The 25,970-nt window shown below is 39.7% G+C and overlaps 1 protein-coding gene across 6 annotated transcripts in view; it reads left to right on the top strand.

The window, feature by feature from the left end:
• Vinc (vinculin) overlaps nucleotides 1–25,970 on the top strand; it is a 37,302-nt gene that overhangs the window by 9,001 nt on the left and 2,331 nt on the right. The window contains exons 2-26 of one of the 6 annotated variants that reach the window (XM_069506699.1): nucleotides 6,128–6,235; nucleotides 6,764–6,909; nucleotides 9,196–9,301; nucleotides 9,657–9,758; nucleotides 9,930–10,062; nucleotides 10,935–11,016; nucleotides 11,370–11,487; nucleotides 11,569–11,690; nucleotides 12,204–12,270; nucleotides 13,322–13,431; nucleotides 13,818–13,920; nucleotides 14,322–14,458; nucleotides 16,964–17,094; nucleotides 17,993–18,141; nucleotides 18,304–18,369; nucleotides 19,481–19,592; nucleotides 19,989–20,082; nucleotides 20,202–20,391; nucleotides 20,494–20,727; nucleotides 21,109–21,238; nucleotides 22,537–22,557; nucleotides 23,243–23,355; nucleotides 23,803–23,893; nucleotides 24,728–24,748; nucleotides 25,299–25,363. In XM_069506699.1, the coding sequence (XP_069362800.1) occupies nucleotides 6,128–6,235; nucleotides 6,764–6,909; nucleotides 9,196–9,301; nucleotides 9,657–9,758; nucleotides 9,930–10,062; nucleotides 10,935–11,016; nucleotides 11,370–11,487; nucleotides 11,569–11,690; nucleotides 12,204–12,270; nucleotides 13,322–13,431; nucleotides 13,818–13,920; nucleotides 14,322–14,458; nucleotides 16,964–17,094; nucleotides 17,993–18,141; nucleotides 18,304–18,369; nucleotides 19,481–19,592; nucleotides 19,989–20,082; nucleotides 20,202–20,391; nucleotides 20,494–20,727; nucleotides 21,109–21,238; nucleotides 22,537–22,557; nucleotides 23,243–23,355; nucleotides 23,803–23,893; nucleotides 24,728–24,748; nucleotides 25,299–25,363 (2,751 nt within the window). Of the gene's footprint in view, nucleotides 1–6,127; nucleotides 6,236–6,763; nucleotides 6,910–9,195; nucleotides 9,302–9,656; nucleotides 9,759–9,929; nucleotides 10,063–10,934; nucleotides 11,017–11,369; nucleotides 11,488–11,568; nucleotides 11,691–12,203; nucleotides 12,271–13,321; nucleotides 13,432–13,817; nucleotides 13,921–14,321; nucleotides 14,459–16,963; nucleotides 17,095–17,992; nucleotides 18,142–18,303; nucleotides 18,370–19,480; nucleotides 19,593–19,988; nucleotides 20,083–20,201; nucleotides 20,392–20,493; nucleotides 20,728–21,108; nucleotides 21,243–22,536; nucleotides 22,562–23,242; nucleotides 23,356–23,802; nucleotides 23,894–24,727; nucleotides 24,749–25,298; nucleotides 25,364–25,970 lie in introns of all 6 variants that reach the window. The other 5 variants (XM_069506700.1, XM_069506702.1, XM_069506701.1 and 2 more) reach the window with 5 other exon arrangements.

Below are 25,970 nucleotides of genomic sequence, written 5' to 3'. Positions count from 1 at the left end.
ATGTTGCTTGCGGAAAAGGATAGCACTAGATTTAGACCTGTTAATTTAGTTTAGTTTAGAGATTGTGTACAAGAGAATCAGCCCCATTAACTAGCTTAACTAAATATATAAAAGGAAAAACTGACTGGCTTACCGATCTATCAACGCATAGCTAAAACTACTGGTCGAATCGGGCTGCAATTTGGCATAGAGTTAGCTGTTATGACGTAGGCGTTCGCTAAGAAAGGATTTTTGAAAATTCAACCCCTAAGGGGGTAAAATAGACGGCAAAGCCGTGCCGCCAAGCGTTTTAGCATTCCGGTACGATGCCGTGTAGAAATCGCCGGGTTGAATAGAAAATGCCGGGTGTAATAAAAACTGCTATACCCCAGGTAAGCCCGCTTCCATCTTAGACAGCATCATCACTTACCATCAGGTGAGATTGCAGTCAAGGGCTAACTTGTATCTGAATTTTTAAAAAAAACTAAGCTGCATCAAATTATATTTTCTTTTAAAAATTTGTTGCTCAATTCATATTATGCCTTTTCCCGTAGCGTTACTAACCCACTTTTCTGTGAAGGGTACACAGTCGCCGCTAAACCTGGCAGGTCGCCAATATTCGCTTAGGTAGGAGCATAAACTGGGAACCTTGATACGTCCACTTGGTGATATGAAGAGTGGAGCAAAACAAACATTTCGACGACCTCCCAGGCGCAGTGGCGTGTGTCTTTAGATATGAGAGGTCTTGAGTTGTTCTATTGTAATTTCTAAATTGGCTCAGGAGTCAGGTGATTTGGATGAAAGTTGGACATGAAAAAAGAACCGGCCAAGTGCGAGTCAGGCTTGCACACCGAGGGTTCCGTACTAGTCGTATTTTTTCGACATTTTGAATAGAATAGAATAATGTTTATTCGAGGTATATAGGTGGTACATGCAGTGGCGTGCAGGTCATAGAGGCATAAATGCACTGCTTACCCCAGTTGTAATAGTTTGTGCATATTTTTCATTGTAAACTGCCAGTAAACAGGTTCCTACCTAACTAATGCCTACCCTGGCTTCAAATCCTGTGCACGCCACTGGGTACATGGTGTAGGCAATATCGTCCTGTACAGCAGTGCAACACCTCGAACAGGTAGGCCACTCAGCTTGTGTTGAGACGTCGGGCCCCTCAGACACAAACCTCTAGAGCAAATATCTGAGGTACCAGATGCCCCAACGCTGATTTTCAGTGACCGCCTTTTAAATATTACCTAAACGTGGCAGTGGCATAGAATATATAAAGTTGGCGAGTAAATGGATAAATAAAATGAAATAAAGTGTTTACAGTTTTTAAATTTAAAGTGATATAGGACATAAAAGAAGAAATAAGAAATAATACATTGAAATAGATGTTGTAAATTGTAAGAATAGGAAAATTTTACGATAGTTTTTTTTTTGTAAGTATAATAAAGAAAAAATAAAATAAAATAAAATAGCAAGATAATTCAAAAAATATGCATATAAAAATAAATAAAATCTGTTTTGGTTTGTCCTTCAATCAGGTCACAACGGAGCTAGGATTGACGTGATTTTTTGAATGGGTATAGTTTAAAAATCTGAGTGACACAGACGACCTACTTCTTATCTCGGAAAGTCAACGCGGGATTTTTAAAAACCTAAATCCACGCAGACGAAGTCGCAAAAATCGGCTAGTGTGAAGTACTTACCTATCTAATGCATTAGAAATCTCAGCGGTCTGCATATTTTAGTCAGATTTCAGCATAAACAAACACATTCCAGACATTTAGGTACCAAAAAAGGTTTTCGACAAAAATGCCGAGCGCTATTTCAAAGTAAAACCTAGAATGTCGCCCGTGGCATTTTGTGTTCGCGGAACGGGGAACACCCCCGGGATAGGGGGATGGTTGGGGGTTGCTTTGCCGTAATAAATTGGGTAAAATATTTATTTTAGTCGAAAAAACTTGTGAAGTGTAATAATAGACATACATCTAAATATAATTAAAAGGAAAATGGTAACTGACTGATTCATCAACGCACAGCTCAAACTACTGGACGGATCCGGCTGTAGCTATTATGACGTAGGCATCCGCTAAGAAAGGATTTTTCAAATTTCAACCCCTAAGGGGATTTTATCCGCGTGGACTACACAAATTTCAAACCCCTGTTTTACCAATTTAGGGATTGAATTTTCAAAAATCCTTTCTTAGCGGGTGTCTTAGCTGCATGCCAAATTTCACCCCGATCCGTCTAGTAGTTTGAGCTGTGCGTTGATAGATCAGTCAATCAGCTTGTCCTTTTAAATATAATACTAGATGATACCGACTTCGTCCGCGTGCATTAAGCTTTTTAAAAATCCCATAGGAACTATTTGTTTTTCCGGGATAAAAGTACCCTATGTCCCTCCCCGGAATGCAAGCTATCTTTGTACCAAATTTCGTCAAAATCGGTTGAATGGATGAGCCGTGATAAGCTAGCAGACAGACAGACGGACAGACAGACAGACACTTTCGCATTTATTATATTAGTATGGATATAGACTAGCTATACTGTGCGCGGCTTCGCTCCCGTGGTAGATTCGAAAAATTCAACTTTTCCTCTTCTACTCCACGGGCGTTGATGATTCAGTCAGTAAATGAGTCAGGACTTTTCTTTTTATTGTGTGAGATTATGGATATGTTATGGATTAGTATGGATTGTGAGTGCAACATAAGAGGGTCCCGTCTGTCATTAGTCCTACGTAGGGTAGCCATTCGTAAAATCTATAAACTAGGACGAGTTCAAAAACCCCGAATTTTAGGCGTAAAACCATGACACATCTTTTCTTTTTCACCTCACAATTTAAATTATTGTTATTATTTATTTATTACTGGGTAATGCCCGTAATGCGACGATATAAAGAGGCTGGCGGGAAGTGGCTGGATGAGGAAGGCTGAGGACCGGGTGTGGTGGCGCTCTTTAGGGAAGGCCTATGTCCAACAGTGGACGTCCACAGGCTGATGATGATGATGATGATGATGAATGCCCGTGACTTCGTCCGCGTGGAAGTTTTTTAAAAATCCCATGGGTACTCTTTCATTTTCCGGAATAAAAGTATCCTATGCTATTCCCTGGGAAGCAAGCTGTCTCTGTACAAAATTTCATCAAAATCGGTTGAACGGATGGGCCGTGAAAAGCTAGCAGACAGACAGACACACTTTCGCGTTTATAATATTATTGGCCGGTTTTTTTTAACAAACAAGTTTTTTATGACGCATGGATAGCGGCTGGCGGGTGATGTGATGAGCGGGCAAAGAATCCCGGACCGCCAAAATAGGACAAATCCGGGGATTCCCGGATGCATGGCTACCCTGGTCTTGGGAGCCCTCTTCTTAGAAGTTCTCCCTCTGATAGCAAGGTCGTCGACGCCTGACGCATCCGCATATAGTCACCTAACTATAGTGAATAATGACTTTAGTTATGAGTATGACTATTTTACATTTATATAGCTTACTAGCTTATGCTCGCGACTTCGTCCGCGTGGACTACAAAGTTTCAGACCCCTATTTCACCCCTTTAGGAGTTGAATTTTCAAAAATCCTTTCTTAGCGGATGCCTACGTCATAATAGCTATCTGCATGCCAAATTTCAGCCCGATTCGTCCAGTAGTTTGAGCTGTGCGTTGATAGATCAGTCAGTCAGTCAGTCACCTTTTCCTTTTATATATACAGACTAGCTTATGCTCGCGACTTCGTCCGCGTGGACTACAAAATTTCAAACCCCTATTTAACCCCCTTAGGAGTTGAATTTTCAAAAATCCTTTCTTAGCGGATGCCTACGTCATAATAGCTATCTGCATGCCAAATTTCAGCCCGATCCGTCCAGTAGTTTGAGCTGCGAGCTCTGCGAACGCTGAGAGCGTTGATAGATCAGTCAGTCAGTCAGTCACCTTTTCCTTTTATATATACAGATTTATTGTTTTGTTCCATGGCCACGCGTAGGATGAATGGTCGATAGATCGTTGCTCCACTCGAATGAAATAGTAGATATACTTTTACGATCTTTATTTTAAACTAGCTGATGTCAAATGTCAGTAGATGTTATGAATATACATGGAATATACATAGTCTGTGTCAATCTTGATACAAGAGGTCCGTGTCATTAGTCTTAGTTAAGAAAAAGTCATCTTGTGATTTGTGATTATTATAAATTATATATTTTCTATACACTTGATTCAGGCTATTTTAGTCGCTCGCCAACAAACTGGCTCACCAGTTTGGCGAGAAAATAATAATGTAAATATTTGGTGTACCTACGCTTGTTATAAATTAAAAAAAAAAAAAAAAATTGTTATATTATTTATACTAAAGTATTATAAATTATACAGCCCGCGTCTTCGTCCGCGCGGATTTAGGTTTTTATAAATCCCTTGGGAACTATTTTGCGGGATAAAAAGTAGCCTATCACTCTCCAGGTCTTAAAGTATACCCATGCAAAAAAAACCGGCCAAGTGCGAGTCAGGCTCGCGCAATGAGGGTTCCGTACTACAGTCGTATTTTTTCGACATTTTGCACGATAATTCAAAAACTATGATGCATTAAAAATAAATAAAAATCTGTTTTAGAATGTACAGGTGAAGACCTTTCATATGATACCCCACTTGATATAGTCACTCACTTCGAAAGTTGAAAATACTAATTATTAGTTCATGACTACAATTAATTTTTTTTGTGTGATCTAACCCTAAATTCACGGTTTTCAGATTTTTCCCCAAATGTCAGCTATAAGGTCTACCTACCTGCCAAATTTCATGATTCTAGGTCAACGGGAAGTACCCTGTAGGTTTCTTGACAGACAGACGGACAGACAGACAGACAGACAGACAGACAGACAACAAAGTGATCCTATAAGAGTTCCGTTTTTCCTTTTGAGGTACGGAACCCTAAAAATCACGTCGATCCGTTGCGACGTGATTGAAGGACAAACAAAGACACTTTCGCATTTATAATAAGGCTGCAATGATAATTATTTTTGTTCTCATTAAAAAAATCCTTTTCGTATCCTTTTAAAATTCATGGTCGACGACAAGAGGTCTTAAATACAGGCAAATATTTTGCAGTCGTTATTTTTTTTATTTTTTTTTAAATGTAAACTTTTTACAAGTGCTTATGAATAGTCAGGTAGTTTTAATTTACCACTGGTTCGGAATGCCGTTCCTACCGAGAAGAACCAGCAAGAAACTCGGCGGTTGCTCTTTTTAATTTTTCAATTTACAATGTTATTATACCGTACTATACAAGCCATTGCAGCCCCGTGCATTGCTGGAGCGAGTCAAATCCAAGCTTTTTTATCGTTTACATAGTCTGCGACTGTATAATATGCTTTTTTTAGGAGCATACTTTTAACACATTTTTTAAACTTGTGTAAAGGCAAGTCTAAAATTGCTTGTGGAATTTTATTATAAAATATTACACTCATTCCCACAAATGACTTTTCCACCCTCAAGAGGCGGAGCGCAGGAGTAGCTTATTTTTGTTTCTAGTTTGCCTATCATGGAGATCACTGATTTTTTTGTAACTGTGAACGTTTTGTCGTACAAAAATTATATTATTGTAAATATATTGGGAAGCTACTGTAAAAATACCTATTTCCTTAAATATCTCTCGTAGGGAATCGCGCGGTTTTTAATATTAAAGTATAAATTGCACGTATTGCCCTTTTTTGTAATACGAATATTTTCCCAATATCTGCCGCTTCTAACTATCTATTAAACTTTATATTCAAGTTGCTTATAATAAACTGAAGCTGTTGATATTAAATAACTTTTTTCTAGATTTCGTAGTAAGAAAATATTAAACATAGATGTACATATTACTTATGTGTGCAAACCTAGCCACTTGACGATGTCATTTTGTTCGTGAGCTGTCAGCAGTGGCGTGCACAGGATTTCAATCCAGGGTATGCATTTAGGTATGAACTTGTTTTACGGCAGGTTATAATGAAATAGTAAGCATTGATTTCTTACAATGGGGGTAAGCAGTGCGTTTATGCTTCTATGAGCTGCACGCCACTGGCTGTCAGCTATACCTACTATCCTAAATCGATGGTGGTAGACTCGTCATTGGGTTAATAGGGTCCTTTACAAACTAATCTGTATTTTTATCTCTTCCAGGTTTCACGTCTGGTGATCCTCCATGAAGAAGCGGAAGATGGCAACGCTATGCCAGACCTGGCGCGGCCCGTGCAGGCGGTGTCGCTGGCAGTCAATAACTTAGTCAAAGTAAGCACTTAATGAGCATCCGTCTATACTATCCAAGGAAAGAAGTTGGTATAGCGCTCTCTTTGTTACGTAATCCCATACAAATGATAGAGACAAATATCTCAGTGGGCGTTAACCATTTTGAATCACCAACCAATCACAACGTCTTTACAGTTATCAAATGTTAGTGATAATAACCGGGACTGAAAGGAAGCGAAAAGGCTAAATTCGAACTTACAAAATTAATCACCCATCCAGTTACCGACTTGGGTCAACGTTGCTTAACAATCGCAATCGACTGATATGCATAGTCCATGTTTTTATTCCTGTAGGTCGATTTCGTAGAATCAATCATTATTACAATCTCAATTATTGTGATTGGCTGAATTTGTGCGATTATTGTTGCAACAATGCATTGTAGCCAATAGTAAGCGAGCGTCAACCAATCAGAGGTGATTGCGATCGTGGTAACTGTCATTCTACCGCAATCGTGTCGCTGAATATTTGTCTAAATATTCGCTTGAAACCCCACTTTATTGTTCCACGCAGGTTGGCCACGAAACTATCGAATCGTCAGACGATGTGGTCCTCCGCACTGATATGCCGGGCGCGTTGCGAAGAGTGGAAGGTGCCGCCACGTTACTGCAGCAGGCCTCCGATATGTTGAGGGCTGACCCTTACTCTGGACCTGCCAGGTAACAAACCCTTGAGATTTCCAAAGAACCCACCACTCATCTCCGGCCCACTCATGCCTGGTTTCTGAGGTACTTTCAATGACGGTTTACCTATTCAATAGCGCTTTTCGTCCGATAACTCGAGACAGTGCGTTTCTGAACAACGCAATGCAAGATAAACTCCGTTTAAACTTAACTGGCCAATTGGCCCCGATTCTCTAGTCTCTCTCTTAACTAAATTTAGAGTATCTGCATCCTTTTCTTTTTACTAATGCTAAAAAAGGAACGGAACATGACTTTCACATTTAAAGATTCTAAATTTTAGTGCACAATACAAATTTAAACAGTAGGTTCGCGAGTGCGTGCTAAAATCACGGGTTTTACCATCTAAAAATTAAATTTAGAAATGTCAAACTGCTTCTGTCCTTTTCATATTACAATAGTAAGAAGAGGGTGCGAATACGCTAAAATTAGGTTGTGCTTAGAATCGGTGCCAGTGTGCGCCGTTTAGCTAGTAAAAAAACTGGGCAGTGACTGGACTTTCTTATAAGGTCCATTAGCGACCATATTTCAAAGCCATAACTTTATCAATGAAACCTTGCACTGTTCGACAACTAATTGAGTCCCCAAATGGAGGGCATGCCAGAGGTATCCATGAAGATTTTCCTCCTCCCCAAACAAAAAAAAGGTTCTTACTAAAGTTTTTTGAACAAACTAGTCTCTAAAGTTTCAAAGGCGTTGATAGCCTAGTGGCTGAGACGTCGTTGGCCTCCTTTTCGTGGGGTTGGAGGTTAGGTCCCGGACACTCACCTCTATATTTTCAGAGTTATGTGCGTTTTTATCAATTAAATATCACTTGCTTTAACAGTGAAGGGAAACATCGTGAAGAAACCTGCACGCCTGAGAGTTCTCAATAATGTTCTCAAAACATATGTCAAGTCTGCCAAATCGCCCTTAGCCAAATCTTTCCCGTTCTGAGAGCAGACCTGTGCTCAGTAGTGAGCCGGCGATGGGTATATGATGTTGATGTAAGTTCATTCAAATAAATTCTCATACGCATGGCTAAGGTTTGGAATACTTTTCCACGATATGTGTTTCCTACCAATAGGCTACTTGACAATTTTTTTAAGTTGGTCTTAAATGGTTAATATTTGTCCTATTATATCAAAAAAATTAACACTATATTTTTTTGCGCCCTAAAAACCGTAAAACTTTAATTTAAAAAATATTTTTCTTAGACAGGTGAAAACACTGTCGGCCATGTTTGGCCGATAGATTATCTGTGCTCTGACGTCATGCATTTGTAAACAACAGCATAACCACAGAGTACATTATATATACTGAGCATAACCTACCAAAGTTTAATAAACATGACTTCTATACTAGTTTACATGAAAAATATAGTAATTATCGTTATTGCATCATCCGAGAATGTAAAAAACGCATCGATAAAGACCACAGGAAAGTTGTGGATTAGAGTGCCCAGTGAAATAAATATACGTAACACGCGAAGACTTGCTTAATTAAAGGGATCCTATATGACTAACGACTTCAACCCAAATTTATTTTTGCAAAGATCACTTTGTTGTAAGTCTTACTTAATAACTTATTCAATTTATAAAGAGAAAACGATATTTTTTTACGTTTACTATGAGTTTTTAGAAATATATAAAAACTAGCTTATGCTCGTGACTTCGCCCGCGTGGACTTCATAAATTTCAAACCTCCATTTAACCCACTCAGAGGTGGAATTTCAAAAAATCCTTTCCTAGTGGATACCTTCTCTTTACCTACAAAGAACACACTCACCAAATTTCATGTATCTAGGCCCAGCTGTTTAGATGTTTAGGCTGTGCGTTGATATATAAGTTAGTCAGGACTCTAAATTTTATATATATGGATACTACGTTAGTCCCCGCGTGACATAGGAATGACATTTCTTTGTTTACATATTTAATGACGTCACATCATGGCTGACAACGTTTTCTGCGTTTCAAATAAAAATAAAAATTGTATTTTTTTAAATTGGATTTATATATCCATCCTGCGTTTTTAATAATTGTTATTGATATATTTCGTTGTTTTAAGCAAAATACTATATAAATAATCATTTATTGAACGAAATTAGATATGAGTCAAGTAGCCTATTACAACCCGGGTATCTTTAAAACGAGAGTGAATAGGCATCTTCTAGGTAAACGCGTCCCATCTTAGGCCACATCATCACATTCTATCAGGTGTGATTGTGGTCAAGTGTTTGCCTATAATAAATTAAAAAAAAAATTGTTAAAAGTTAATTTCTTATAGGAAAAAGCTGATAGAAGGGTCCCGAGGAATTCTTCAAGGCACATCGGCGCTGCTTCTCTGTTTTGACGAATCAGAAGTCAGAAAAATTGTCAAAGAATGCAAAAAGGTAAATCTTCAAGGAATTTAAGGTCTAACGCATAACTGAGTAGGGTCCTGCGGCAGTGGAGTGGAGCGGGGGGAGGGGGGTGGGGGGAGGGGGATTTTGATGAATGTCTGCATCTTTTTCTTTTTAATATTGCTAAAAAAGGACGCAAAACGAATTATAAATTAAAAGACTTTTTAATGCACTCTAAACAACATACTCACAACTGGCAATTAAAATCACGAGGTTTGACAGTTCTGAATGAAATTAGCTTTGTCTGTCCTTTTCTTATTACATTGGTAAGAAAAAGATGCGAATACTCTAAAATTTTGTTGCGCTCAGTATACCACTGACTATAACACTGAGATTTCGGTTCCAGGTGCTAGATTATCTGGGCGTAGCGGAAGTCATCGATACGATGGAGGACTTGGTGCAGTTCCTGAGAGACATCTCCCCAGCGCTCTCGAAAGCAGCCAGAGAGGTAACTATTGCCCCAAATCTTATTGATAGTTTAAATCCTCCTTATTCCCTATCCCGTGGGAATTTCGGAAAATCTGGTTTTATTGAAGCGGCTGTTCTAGTAGCGACACATTCAGCGATTCATTTTTATATATAGAGATAACCGACGACATTATTTTCCGTTTATTATCAGGTAGCAGCTCGAGCGTCAGAACTAACGCACCCTCCACACGCGGAAACTTTGACGCGATGTCTGGAGAGTGTGAAGCGCCTCGCGCCGGTCCTCATCTGCGCTATGAAGATCTACATACACATACTGTCTGAGGGTATGTGTGCTTCTGAGAACACAGTTAACACATTTGGTACAGAGTTAACTTACATCCCGTCCCGGGGAAGGACGAAGGCTACTTTTTATCCCGTAAAATAAAAGAGTTCCCATGGGATTTTAAAAAAACCCTAAATTCACGCGGTCAAAGTCACGGGCATCATATTTTCTTCGGAAGAGTATTAGAAATCAATGCATGACGCATTGCAATCCACTTCGTATGGTAGCAACCCCCCGCCAGACACACTTAAGTGGGCTCAGTTCGGTGCTTTCTTCATACAAACGTAGGAGGGTAATTACTACATTATTTGATATTGTATGCTCAAAACTAAGTATTATATCGATTAATCTCGTCATTATCTAGGTTTATTGATATATGAAACATTAAAAAAATAATATGTTTTAAAGTTACGAGCCTCAAAAGATTCCTATTTTAACACAAAATTTATGACAACTTTGGGCGTTAATAAATAAGATTAGGGGTATGAAAATTGTAAAGGAATTTAACATTAGACATAGTTTATTTATTCATAAGTTGAAATAACTATACTTTGTAAACATAAAGCTAGTAGTTTTTTCTCAAAAATACTTTTCCTAAACCCTTGATTTCGGTGAAAATCATCGTGCCTCTCACCTTTCTCATACAATGTCAAGTGAAAAGCAAACAGGTTCGATCAATCGTACTGCGTCACCTTAAACTTAAACAATTTTTTTAAACTTTTATAAAATAACGAAGGTCTGGCACGCGCTGGCTCTCTCTTTAGACAAAATTGCGGAAAAATGCGCGGTGAATATCTATATTAATATTGGTTTATACTAATTAATGTAATTTTATTCGTAATTGTAATTTTACTATCTTTTTATATGTTTTAGGGGGCAAAGGCATAGAAGACGCCGCTGAAAACAGAAACTATCTCGCGCAACGGATGGCGGATGAAATACACGAAATTATTCGGTGAGTTTCATTCATCAGCATCATCATTATTATGACCAAAACCATCGCCGGATCGCACCTCAACCTCTGCCAAAATCTTTTGAATTTTTTGTGCTGGTTTTTGTTTTTGTTTATGTAGTAATATAATCGCGAGTAGCGTAAGTATGCCGCGTCGTAGGCGGGGCATTGACCCGAGTTTTGCACGCTATACCTACATTGCGGGTCTGAAAAATACTAAATCACTAAAACTACGAAATGAGGCAAATGGTTATTGGTATTGAATTGTGTTTAGGTAGTATAACAATAACGCTAAGTTTTTGCTAGCGTTATGGCTACCCCTTGTATATAGATGTTGCTTATGAATAATTTTGCAGGGTGCTACAGCTAACGTCGTACGTGGAAGATGGCGGGGAGAAGGACAACGTGGCGGTGCTGAAAGCGTTGCAGAACATGATCCACAACAAAACTGGCGCCGCGCACGAGTTCCTTAACGTGAGTGCGTTAAGGTTGACCATATAGTGACCATGGAGTGCACTCTTAAAGCAATTTACTGTAAACTTTCTTGTCATTTAGGACCCAGATGCTCTACGCAACAGTTTCGGTGAGAGGGCGCTGCGATCGGTTTTAACGTCAGGACAAAGGGCTGCAGAGCATTTGGCGCCTGCGCAGGCTGACACATTGAGAAGAACTGTCAGGTATGTCTATCCGGTTCGAAGGACCATAAACAATATAACGTGTGAAGCTTATGACCCGTTCACACTGACACCCGATTCTCAGCGGGAAATGATTTTTGTAGGATCCGAGTAAGAAGCAACAGTATTCCAAAGCACGCGTTCACGCAAAAAGACAGATCATAACAGAAAATTCACCCCCTAAGGGGGTAAAATAACAATCGCTTCAGTACTGAGTGAACATACATATCACAAATTTCGTCACTGGCAGTAAGCGAAACCGTGGCCTAGTGGTCAAGGCATCGGGCGCGAACCCAGAAGATGCAGGTTCGATTCCTTACGCAATTTTTGATATGTATTTAAAATTATTCAAAATAATAGAGGTTTGATTTAGTCTACGCAGACGAAGTCGCAGGCATAAGCTACTTACATTACATTCTGTCTCACTTACACACTATACCTGTATGTTATGAGAGAGTGAGACAGAAATATTAACTGCTTTGTTGAAATATCTATGAAAATTCCAATCGCTTTCAGATCCGGCGGAATTAATGCGGATTTGTTGTGCGACGAGCGACAATATGGCCACGGAAGAGAACCTAAGGTAAGTCATCATCAACATCATCACCACCATCATCATCATCATCATCATCATCATCATCATCATCATCATCATCATCACCATCATCATCATCATCATCATCATCATCATCATCAACAACAACCGATAGACGTCCACTGCTGGACACATAGGTCGCTTATAGGGACTTCCACGGTCGTGCGCCGCTGCCATCCAGCTGTTCTTGCAGACTAGTTTGATGTCTTCTGTCCACCAAGTGGGGGGCTTTCCAACGCTCCTCATTTCCTCATTGATCACGTAGAGAAACTCCGCACATAGCTCTCTCCATCGCCCGCTGAGTGACTCTGAACTTTCTTATGAGGCCCATTAGCGACCATGTTTCGAAGCCGTAAGTTTATCACTGACACTCGCACTGTTCGACAACTTATTAGTCTTCAGGCACTAACTACCTGAAAGATAGAGGGAAGGGATAGAGGAAAGATTTTGCACATTTTTGGACAGCACCCCAAATGTAGTCAGGCATGTCAGAGGTATCCATGAAGATTTTCCTCCTCCCCAAACGAAAAAAGAGGTTCTTACTAAAGTTTTTTAAAGAAAAAGTTTTGGTATGCCCAAAAAAAAAACCGGCCAAGTGCGAGTTAGGCACGCGCAATGGGGGTTCCGTATTACAGTCGTATTTTTTCGACATTTTGCACGATAATTCAAAAACTATGATGGTAATCCATTCTTTGTTTATTTTTATATATGTTCAATACTTATAGAACTAGCAACTACAAAGGTGGTATCAGTGTGGTTATTTTGCTGTACAGGGTGTAACCAAAACGCATGCAAACGCTTAGCGTTATTGTTATACTACCTAAACACAATCCAATTGCCTCATTTTGTAGTTTTAGTGATTTAAAATTTTTAAACCCGCAATGTATAGTGTGCAAAACTCGGGTTAACGCCCCGCCTACGACGCGGCATGGACTCCGAGTAACCTAGTTATATCAGTAATCATCAGTACTTTCACCTGTCTTCGAAACTGTCTGTCAGAACTGTCTTGACAGAAACTTGACTAATATTCTTGTCGTAGGCACAAAATCTAGCATCGGAGTTACGTGGGCAAATCAACGAAGTGGACAGCGTCGTCAACGAGGGGGTCCGCGCGGCTGAGAAACAGGGGGGGAAGACTCTGGCGGCCAGGTTAGTGTTACATCTCCTACACCTATGCTGTATCCACGGGGAGAAGTTAGTATAGCGCTCCCTTTGTTGCGTAAACCCATACAAATAACAGACGGACAGCGCCATTTTGATGTGATTTAGTAAACTAATTATTTCGGTAACAAAATTTTTTTTTGTTTTGCAAAAATTCACTGTTTTCGGATTTTTTTCCATTACTTGTGCTATAAGACCCTACCTACCAAATTTCATGATTCGAGGTCAACAGGAAGCACCCTATAGGTTCTTTGACAAACACGTCAGAGAAACAGACAAAGAAGTGATCCTATCCTTCTAAGGCTATCTATCTAAGGCTTCTTTTTTACTTTTGAGGTACGGAACCTAAAAACGTTGAATTTGATTGTCACTAGATTGGAGACGGCTCACAAGTGGTTGCTGCACCCGGCCGCGGACCCCTCCACCAGGATCGAGGGGCAGAAGGCCATCAACAGCATCGTCTCCCAGGGGCAGAGGGTACGTACTATTCTAAACGAATAACACGGAGATCCTGCTATTTTGCTCTAAAATAGCAGGAATATGAATGAATATTGGCACCGATTCTAAGCACAACCTAATTTTAGAGTATGCGCACCCTCTTCTTACTATTGTAATATGAACAGGACAGAAGCAGTATGACATTTTTAAATTTAATTTTTAGATGGTAAAACCGTGATTTTAGCACGCACTCGCGAACCTACTGTTTAAATTTGTATTGTGCACTAAATTTTAGAGTCTTTAAATGTGAAAGTCATGTTCCGTTCCTTTTTTAGCATTAGTAAAAAGAAAAGGATGCAGATACTCTAAATTTAGTTTAGAGAGAGACTAGAGAATCGGGGCCACTGTTGAGAATTCAAGATTGAATTTGACTTGTACAGATAGCTGACAACCTCCAAGGTCGGGAGAAGGCAGAAGTCATGCAGCTGTGCTCTGAAGTGCAGAGGTTGGCCGACCAGTTGGCCGACTTGTGTATGAGCGGACAAGGGGACACGGAAGAGGCCAGGGCTATTACCAGGTTTGTACAACGTCAAAGTCAAAGTCAAAGTCAAATGATTTATTCAAAATAGGTAATAAATTACTCATATTGATAGTCTGGTATGGTGTTAGATTTGTAAGATATAGTGGTGATAATTATTATGCAAACTTAAAACTAAAGCTACGAGGGTTCCAAACGCGCCCAGGTCTGAGAAGAGCCCACAACAAACAACAACAATAATAAAACCTGCAGTACGACACCCTGTGTCTACTGAGAATCGCCTGTGGCAAGAGCCACAACAAGAATCACTACAGAGAAGAGTGCTTTTTTTTTTTTTTTAATTCAGATACAAGTTAGCCCTTGACTGCAATCTCACCTGGTGGTAAGTGATGATATGCAGTCTAAGATGATAGCGGGCTAACCTGGAAGGGGTATGGCAGTTTTTTTTTTTTTTTGAACCCATACCCCTTTGGTTTCTACACGGCATCGTACCGGAACGCTAAATCGCTTGGCGGCACGGCTTTGCCGGTAGGGTGGTAACTAGCCACGGCCGAAGCCTCCCACCAGACCAGACCAGAAATTTAGAAATTATAAAATTCCAAACCCCTGCCAGGAATCGAACCCGGGACCTCCCACTATTAAGACCACAGCGCTCACCACTGCGCCAGGGAGGTCGTTGGTGCTTGGCGAAAGCCAGCCGAATAATGACTCCATAGTGATTATATACTCTTTGAATGACTCTTAGTCTTGACACCTGCGCGTCCGATTATAAAGTCTCACAACGACGGTGGGAACGATGACGTCATGTTCAATGAGCAAAGTTTATAACTAAACTAGCTTATGCTCGCGACTTCGTCCGCGTGGACTACAAAATTTCAAAACCCTATTTCACCCCCTTAGGAGTTGAATTTTCAAAAATCCTTTCTTAGCGGATGCCTACGTCATAATAGCTATCTGCATGCCAAATTTCAGCCCGATCCGTCCAGTAGTTTGAGCTGTGCGTTGATAGATCAGTCAGTCAGTCACCTTTTCCTTTTATATATATAGAAGATGGCGCTGCCGCCTTCTTCTTCGCTCTGGGCTGGTTTCCGCAATTAAACGTTTCCGTCTGTTGTGCGTGTATTGCCCCTCCCCGCTGAAGTCTTCACTCCAGCCATCCAAGCTCGCTCCAGAAGCCGAGTAGACCGCCCAGGTTGCCGAGGGCTTCATGGAGTGAGGTCGGGGAACCCAAATGGCGTTCGCCTTGTTCTGCTACGCCCGTGCACTCTAGGAGCACAGGCGTCGGTGTTTCATCGACCTCCATGCAGACCCTGCACAGAGGACTGTCGGTGACACCTATAACGAAAAGGTGTTTGTTTAGTGGGGCTGCCGACATATACGTAAATGTGTTCTAAAGTGCAGAGGTTGGCCGACTTGTGTTTGAATAGTCAAGGGGACACGGAAGAGACCAGGTTAGTATTTGGGGATAAGTTAAACATCCACTGCTGGACATAGCTTTAACAGAAGACTCTGACTCTGTTGGTGAAGAAGACAAATTTTGTAGACGTTCAATTGAGGGTAGATCTATAATACAATTAGGCGATTCAATATCAAATAGAATTGGAACTTGGTAGTAAGTGTAACACTACGTTTGTGGAATTTATTATTGGGATACGGTAGAATTTATTCAGAACTAGCTGATGCCCGCGACTTCGTACGCGTGGCTTTAGGTTTTTAAAAATCCTGTGGGAACTCTTTAATTTTCCGGGATAAAAAGTAGCCTGTGTCCTTCCCCGGGATGCAAGCTTTTTCTGTACTAAATTTCGTCAAAATCGGTTGAACGGTTGGGCCGTGAAAAGCTAGCAGACAGACAGACACACTTTCCCATTTATAATATTAGTATGGATTCTTGGAATTCGAGATTGAAATATAGCTTTTAAATGTACATTTTATTCTGGATCAGCCCCCCAATTGAGTAAGAAAAACGTATTCATCGTTATCGTAATCGTCAACAAATTCTGCCCTATTGATTGGCTGTGAAAATATGTAAACAGCGAATCGACCAATCAAACGGCAGAATTTTTGACGATTACGATAACGATGAATACGTTTTTCTTACACAATCGGGGGGCTGAGGTTCCATTAAATCTGGAGTGCCCAGAAGTTCATGTGGCATGGTTCTTCGTCCACGAAAAAATAAACTTTTCGTGGTCCCACATCATCGCACTGTTGCTAGATCTATGTCACCTATACCCCGTTCATTAGCATCGTTCAACGCGCTTTTGGACAATAATGCTCAATGGGACCCATTTAATGATGGCTCTATAATACTGGTTCTGGAGTTACTGAAGTACGCTGAGAGCATTGCATGAATATGTCATTCAATGTTCTCAGCGTACATATTCAAAATTCTTTGATCTTTTATCGTTTTGTATTTTATGTCTTTTTTCTTGTACCTTTATTTGTATTTAAATTTATTATTAATCATCTAGTTAGTGTAAGTGGCACTGCCGTTCTAATTAGATATAAAATAAATAAAATAAATAAATAAATGGTTGTGGTCAGGGATCTGACGGACAAGCTGCACGAGCTGAAGCGCAGCATGGAGCGTGCGGTAGTCAACAGGGTGGTGGAAGACTTCATTGACGTGGCGGCTCCCTTGAGGCACTTTACCGACGCTGTTAACGCTCCTGAAGGTATGTCTTCAAAGCCTTCCAAGTATTTTAGAGTTATTCCCGTTGAGTCACACCCCCGTGAGTAACACTGTGATTCAACGGGAATTTTTCGGAATTGTTGTCCCATTGAGTCACACTGTTACTCAATGGGAATTTTTCGGAATTGTTGTCCCGTTGAGTCACATTTACATGAAGTGTAAGAGAGAGACCTCAAAAGAAAAAAACACAGAACAATACAAAAAACCACAAAGAAACATGACAGACAGACAACAAAGTGATCCTATAAGGATCACTTCTATAGGGTCCTCTGTTGATCTAGAAGCATGAAATTTGGCAGGTAGATATACGGAATAGCACAAGTAAAGGAAAAAATCTGAAAGCCCTCAATTATTTGTGGTTACATCACAAATAAAATTGAAATAATAATTTTAATAGCAGATAGAATTTAGCCATTGACTGCAATCATTTGATGTGTTATTTCTTGTATTCTTCTTCTTCTTCTTCTTCTTCCTTACCTTATCCCACGCTACGTGGGGTCGGCGCAACATGTCTTCTTCTTCCACTCATTCCTGTCATTCGTCAACGTATTATCCACTTCTTTTTCACGCATATCCTCTTTCACGCAATCCATCCACCTTTTCTTTGGTCGTCCTCTCCTCTTTTTTCCTTCCACATGCATACTTAACATTCTTCTAGTGACATGGCTTTCTTCCCTCCGCATTATATGCCCATACCATGCCAGCCTATTACCCCTCATCTTTTCTACCACTGGCGCTACTTTCAAACTACCCCTTATATATTCATTTCTTATCTTATCCATCCATGTGTTATTTCTTGTATTATGGTACGGAATTGTTCGTGTGCGAGACCAGCTCATACTTGGCCAGTTATTTCTGTATGTTGTTATTTTTATACTCAGGAACTCCGGGACGCGAGGCCAACTTCCATGACAGGTCGAATGCTTTGGCGGCGTTCAGCCAGAAAGCGGCCGCCGCGGCCGGCATGGTCGCCGCCGGCGTGCGGCACAACAAGAGGCTGGCTGACCAGCTCATACACAACGCGCAAGAGGTATGATTACTTTCCTTTTCTATACTCCTTCTTGAGTACTATAGGCATTTCGTCACTGGCAACAAGCGTGCCGTAGCTTAGCGCTCAGAGCGTCGAGTGCGATCCCAAGAGACGCGGAATTTTTGATGTGTATAAAAGTTTTAAAGTATATTCCTTTTTTAGGTGGAGAAACTTTCCCCTCAACTGATCTGCGCCGGCAAAATCCGTTTGCACTATCCCGATAGCAAAGTAAGTTTTTCTGTTCATTTTTAATTCTAAATTGTATGGTTGCGTGATATGGTTTAGGTCCTTTTAGTCGAGTTTCTTGCTGGTTCTTCTCGGTAGGAAAGGTATTCCGCAATAATGGTAGATGCATAGATAGATAGATAGATAGAAATACTTTATTGCACACAAAACAAATTTACATAACTATTACAAAAAAAACTAAAACTAAAAAATAATTGTATGCAAAGGCGGCCTTATTGCTCACAGCAATCTCTACCAGGCAACCTTTGCATGCATATGACTATTTAAATTTTTTTGTGAAAGTTTAATTGGATTAAAAAAAAAATTATTTTCAAAATAAGTAGTAAAGCCTCGCTGCGGTGGTCTCGATGAGGTTTTAGATTTAATTTATTTTAGTTTTAATTTAATGTTGTTTTTTTAGATTTAAGTTTATTAATAGTTTATTTGTTAACCATAGATGGAATAAAGTTTTATCAAGTAGTAAAGAATAAATTCTTTACTACTATATTCACTAAGATTTTTCATTCGCACATTACAAAAAAAAGCGTTTTAATATGCAAGTTGTTTGGAAGAAACTATGTTTAGAAGAAAAGCTAATGGACGGTCAGTGTTTGTAATGCAGTCACTTACCGGATCCGGGAACGCGCTCCGATGATGGGGGCCCCCAAGATGCGCTGGTAAGGTCCAGGGTTGATGATCTGGTCGAAGGTTGATGAACTTCGCGTCTAAAGTCCGTACCAAATTACTCTTCACGCGCCATTTTAACTCTATTGGTTAACTGGCATATCAAAAGTTCGCCTTTAAAATCTTCTAAATATATAAAAGAAAAAGGTGACTGACTGACTGATCTATCAACGAACAGCTTAAACTACTGGACGGATCGGGCTGAAATATGGCATGCAGATAGCTATTATGACGTAGGCATCCGCTAAGAAAGGATTTTTGAAAATTCAACCCTTAAGGGGGTGAAATAGGGGTTTGAAATTTTTATAGTCCACGTGGCACAAGCATAATCTAGTAAGGACTAAAATCGTACTTTGAAATTTGACACAAAGTGAAAATGGCGCATGAGGAGTTATATTTCACGCGTTATAGGTATTTTTTCTGTCAATAGGTGGCTGAAGAACATTTCAACAATCTGAAGAACCAATACTCCGACGCTGTGCTGCGTTGCAGAGACCTTTGCGATCAGGCTGTCGATCCTTTGGACTTCGTCAGAACTGCTGGTAAGCACCAGGATCAAATAAAAAATCCCACGTTCACGTTTTGACTAATGAGAACTAAAATCGTACTTTGACATGACAGTTGACACAAAAAGTTAAAATGGCGCGTGAGAACTGTAATTTTGTACGCATTGTACATATTAATATTGATCTAAATATATAAAAGGAAAAGGTGACTGACTGACTGACTGATCTATCAACGCACTGCTCAAACTACTGGACGGATCGGGCTGAAATTTGGCATGCAGATAGCTATTATGACGTAAGCGTCCGCCAAGAAAGGATTTTTGAAAATTCAACCACTAAGAGGGTGAAATAGTGGTTTGAAATTTGTGTAGTCCACGCGGACGAAGTCGCGAGCATAAGCTAGTATTCTCATATTATCTTGTTTGTTTGTAGGTGAATTGATGCAAAAGCACACATACTTATGCGAGGATGCCATCCGAAACAACGACTCGCAGAAAATGGTTGACAACACTTCCGCTATCGCCAGGTAAGTGCACTTAGCCATTTCTTTTTACGAAAGTAAAAACTGCCATACAAATATCAAACTAATACAAATTCAATACAATTTTTACCAATTGAATAATAATATGGATTGCATTTAAATAGGTTAGCGAATCGGGTTCTTTTAGTGGGAGGTTCAGAAAGAGAAAATACAGAAGATGGCGAGTTCGCGGCCGCCATTGCTGCGGCACAACAAAGGCTACAAGCGGCCATAGCACCCGCAGTACGCGCCGCTAAAAGAGTAGCACTCAACGACCGTACTGCCGTCCCTGTCTGGCGCGGTGCCAACAACGAGGTAAGAGAAACCTGAATTATTTTTTAACGATCTCGCTTTTGTCACCAATAATCTTTTATATTTATTTGTTTAAATAGACGTAATTTTAAATTTATTTCACAGATTATCAAAGCAGCAAGTGGCGTAGAAGAAGCCCTATCTCGTCAATACGCGCCCCCGCCGCCGCCACCAGCCTTGCCTGAAGCCCTCAGCGCCATGCACATTGCGCCCCAACACGCACCGCCCCGCCCCCCGCCCCCTGCCCTCAGTGCGCCCCCACGCCCTCCGCCTCCGGACACGGACGACGAGGGAGAGGACATCTTCAGGAGACAACCCCATCCCAGCCAGCCTATACTGGTGAGACATTAGCCGATAGAAGAGCCATTCCCTCCACATTGCGCCCCAACACGTACCACCCCGCCTCCCACCCTCAATGTGCCCCTGTCGGTTGTCTATTCAGTTACCGACTTGGGTCAATTGTTGAACTCGCACGTTTTACTGAAATGCGTTTTCACAACAGCTATAGAAACGCATGATAGAGAGGCAGAGGAGTCGAGAATGTATTTAAGAACTCTGATATGTTTCGCTTGATCATTGCAAAATCGGCTTCCCCTGACGACTTATGCGCGATAGCGGACATCAGTTCGATTTATAAAATATTCTATAACTTTCAATAAAAAAAATAAAGATTAATATACTGTGTATGGCTGTAGGTCTTGATTAAAATTATTTGTGTAGGTGGCCGCACACAACTTGCACAAAGCAGTGCGGGAATGGTCGTCCAAGGACAACGAGATCATCGCGGCGGCTAAACGTATGGCCATCCTTATGGCCAGGCTCTCGGACCTGGTGCGATCCGACTCCAAAGGTATGTGGTCTTCTAATAACAATAGATTTATGATGTGTAAATATATTTTGTAAATAATATTTGGCTTTGTGGAGTATTTCAGTAACAATGTAAATAGCAAAGATCAAATCGCTTCAAATATAATCATCGCTAAAATAGAATTATGTTTGTGTCCTTGATTACCAGCCTTGAGATTGATTGATTAGAATACCAGCGCTCAGGTTTTATTTTAAAACCTGCAGCATTAATGCTGAGCTGGGGCCATTTCATCTTGTGCCAAGTGGGTGCAAGAACTCATTTTAGATTTAATTAATTATTAAGTACTTCTTATTATCTACTAACTACTATCTACTAACTATTAATTTTAAGTTTGTTTGTACCTTAGGCATAAGATGAATAAACCAGTTTTCTTTCTTCTTTCTTTCTTTGATTACTTTTAGATTTGTGTCGAATCTGTTATTGATGTCAGTACATCATGATCAACCCATTCCGTTGTTCATAAAACATAAACAATAATTGTGTAATGGTATCCCCAACACGTAAGCTGGCAACTCAGGCGGCGGCCATTTCCTCTTCCAACCACGTCTTGCAAGCAAAAGGGCATCTGTCGAACTCCTCTGTAACCTAATTATCAAAATAGCTAATTTCAAATAGTTTTTGTGTGCATTTTGCAACAGCCGTACTACTACTGAGCACAAGTCTCCGCTCTGAATAAGAAGGGGTTAGGCCATAGCCTACCTTTTTTTATCGCTGGGAACATTTACGCATCTCCTCTGTACCCCCCTTTTGCATGGGTATAGTTAAGGACCTGGAGAGTGACATAGGCTACTTTTATCCCAGAAAATCAAAGAGTTCCCACGGGATGTTTAAAAAAACCTAATTCCACGCGGACGAAGTCGCGGGCATCAGCTAATCAAAAATAAATTACTTCTCAGTGATATATTATAATAGTATCGTAATAGGGTCGTAAAATCCACGTCCTTTGTTAGTTTTAAGTGTAATAACCATTTTAAGTTATCAATTAAACTAAAAAAGTTGTATGTCATTATAATGTGACGTCACATTCCAGTACTTATTTCATAGAATCGCGCATACTAAGCGCGCGTTTTGACGTTTGATGAAAAGTTACTGATATGACTAATTATCAAATACCGTATTCCGTCCGACAATAATATCGACATTTACTAGAAAAAGGACTAAAATTATGACACAAAACTGAAAGTAGTCACAATTAGGCACGGTACTAACATTAAGCTATGCTATATGTATACCGCATTACTGTACAATATGTCTGTCCGTTGCTTCTCTTGGATATATAGAAGTCGCTATGAACCTCAGCGGTAAGTTGTATATAATATTTGTATGTAACATAAAGTGCCCCGTAAACTATCAAACATGTTTGGCAAATATTACGTGTTTGTCAAATTATTTGATCGTTCATGCGTTTGTTGAACAAACTACGTGCTTGGAAAATTTGATTAACGCCTTGTTTGTCAAACATGCTTGAAGGTGTACGGCTGCGTTTGTCAAACAAACTACGTGTTTGGCCAATTTGACTGACGCCGTGTTTGTCAAACATGTTTGACCGTTTACAGGGCACTTTAGCTTTTATTGTGTGCTGTAAATAATTTTAAATGTACGTATTTTAGGCTCCTCTATGGGACGCCGTGGGCGTAGCCAGGAGCGGGTTTTAGAGGGTCTAAACTCTCTCTATCCCAAGACAAAACAAACTTATTTTTAAAATGTGTCATACATTAATTCTTCAATCAGTGCCCTTATTACAAATGCAAAAGTGTGTTTGTTTGTTGGTTTATTGCTTTGCATCGACGTCGCAACGGACCAACGGATCGAAGTCGTGTTGTGCATGTGTATAGTTAAAGACCTGGAGAGTGACATTTTGAGTTTTGATTTTTGATTTTTAAAAACCTAAATCGCGGGCATCGACTAGTTTATAATATGGTGATTTCATGGTCGCGTCGCACGCATTTTGATTTTATGTTAGTTAATTAGTTTGGTATGTTACAGGCAGTAAGCGCGAGTTGATAGCGACGGCCAAAGCCATCGCCGAGGCGTCCGAGGAAGTCACTCGTCTGGCCAAGAAGCTGGCTCTCGAGTGTACCGACAAGAGGATAAGAACCGTAAGTTTATTCACTTCATTAATCCATACTAATATTATAAATGCAAAAGTGTGTATGTCTGTCTGTCTGTCTGCTAGCTTTTCACGGCCTAACAGCTTAACTGATTTTGATGAAATTTGGTACAGAGTTAGCTTACATTCCGGGGAAGGACATAAGGCTACTTTCACAAAATGAAATTTCCAAAGACTGAACAACAACAACTGACTGACTGAACAAAGCTTAAACACCAATTTTCATAGAAAAATGTTGGGCTTTCACACAAATTTTTATCCCTTAGTTAAATTAGTTAAAAAAATATACCTTATTTTTCATTTTTAATGATCCTCCATATCATTTTTATTGCCGCTATAATAAATTATAACAATTTCAAAATGACAACATAAAAAAAACTTGTTTTCGTGATTTAACTGATTTTGTATGAGTAAAGTTTTGTATTTGTTTCCCCAGAATTTGCTGCAAGTGTGCGAGAGGATCCCGACCATCGGGACCCAACTCAAGATCCTTTCTACCGTCAAAGCCACCATGCTGGGTGCTCAAGGTATGATATTTTTTATAACTATAGGTATACTTCCATTTTAAACTGTATCTCTGTTCTGCTTTAAAGTTAATTTAATTTGCTGCTAAATCCGCCATTGGCAAAATTCGTATGTTCGCAATTTATTACTATGCGCGTGTGAACTGCATACGTTTTTTTTCCACGATTCAAGGCCACGGAAAGAAGTTAGTATAGCTCTCTCTCTTTAAGTAATCCTATACAAATGATAGAGGCAAAATCTCAGTGCGCGTCAACTATTTTGAGTGACCAACCAATCACAAACATGTTTTCAAAAAACATTATTGAAATTCAATTATAAAACATAGTTTGTTTGTGATTGGTTGGTGGTTAGCGCCCATTAAGATTTTTTCCATAATCATTTGTATGGGTCATGGGATAACGTAACAGAAAGAGCGTTATACTAACTTCTTTCAGCAGATAGGGTATAGTATCATAGTACTCGTAAGTTACAACGATTTAGAATTCTTTTTCCATGTCCATTACTTTATTAACCTTGTTGTTATTATTATTAACTATTATTATTTTATTATTTTTCTTGTTTTCAGAAGAATATTAGCCATGTTAAATTACTAATATTCCCCTTTCCTCTCCAACTAAGCGTCAAGCTTGTGCTAGGAGTAGGTACGACAATAGTGCAACGGGCGGGTTTGAACCGTCGACATTTCGGTTTTCAGACCACTCCTTTACCCGTTGAGCTAGAGGCTTTAATTGAGGAATATTAGTATTATTAATTATTATTATATTGATTAATGTTGACCGCTGTAACCTTATATTTTTGTTAACGCCTCCCGTAACCGCTTAACGCCTCATTTGCAGTCGGAATGCCGGATTACAAAGGTATTATTGGCTTCGCTAACTATCTAACTCTTGTAATTATTATCATCCTTTTCTTATTTTCGTAATTTTCTATAAGTATTATAATATATCAATGCTTTAATGAATTGCATCTATTAATTATTATATTGTCTTTCTATCAAAAGCTTCACATTTCTTCTTATTTATGTATTTATATGCATAAAAACTACCTTAATTGAACTACTAATCTACTTCCTACTTTGTGGATAGCTTAGAGATACAAGGAATCCGATCAAATTTTACTTATTAATATTATATGATAGATATATTAGGTATTATTAAAAGACAATGAACTTGGTCAAACCTACAAATACCAATCGCTTGACATTTTTTGTGGAACAACTCATAATAGGAGTTCCCTTACTTCTACTCAATGACAATGGCGCACAATTTACATTTTTTTAGTAACTTCATATTTTAAAAATGTTACTAGTGTTGTAGGTTTAAATAAGATAAACTTAATTTTTCAATATATCTGAAAAAAACCACAAAGATTGTAAATGTAATTTGGGAAATTGTTTATCTGTTGCAGGTAGCGAGGAAGACCAAGAAGCCACGGAGATGTTGGTCGGAAACGCACAAAACTTGATGCAGAGCGTAAGTTTGTCTGTGTAACATTTCATAGACACTATTTTCACACCTAAATTGTTTTGGTTTTCATAGCAAAACCTCCCTTTCCTAACCCTCCCCCCTTCCTCTTATCCATCAAACATCCCCCCATCCATCCATAAGAAGTTATCGGGCTATAGATGATCAGTGTTACCCCTGAGAAGCTGGGGCGGATTCCTTTGTGTGGAAAACATGGACTCATAATCATCCCATCGCCGGCCCACTACTGAACACGGGTCTCCTCTCAGAGTAGTGTAGACCAATAGTCCGCTCGCCAAGTACGGATTGGCAAACTTCTCACACCTTTAAAAAAAAATTAACTAAACTTTTACAAGTATATTTGAATCGTCGGCATGCATCTACCGCTGGTTCGGAATGCCTTTCCTACCGAGAAGAACCAGCAAGAAACTCGGCGGTTGCTCTTTTCAAAGATTTGATATACAATATTATGCACATTATGGCTCTCAGGCTTGCAGGTTTCCTCGCAATGTTTTTTTCACTGTTGAAACAAGAAACATTTAGTATCTTAAATCGCACATAACTCCGGAAAAGTTAGAAGTGCGTGCCTCCAACTTCCCGAATAGAAGGCGGACCA

The sequence above is a fragment of the Maniola hyperantus genome, chromosome 23 (assembly GCF_902806685.2).
Source record: "Maniola hyperantus chromosome 23, iAphHyp1.2, whole genome shotgun sequence".
NCBI classification, from domain to species: domain Eukaryota; kingdom Metazoa; phylum Arthropoda; class Insecta; order Lepidoptera; family Nymphalidae; genus Maniola; species Maniola hyperantus.
The sequence above is the reverse complement of the archived record's forward strand: the minus strand, read 5'-3'. Positions and strand labels throughout refer to the sequence as shown.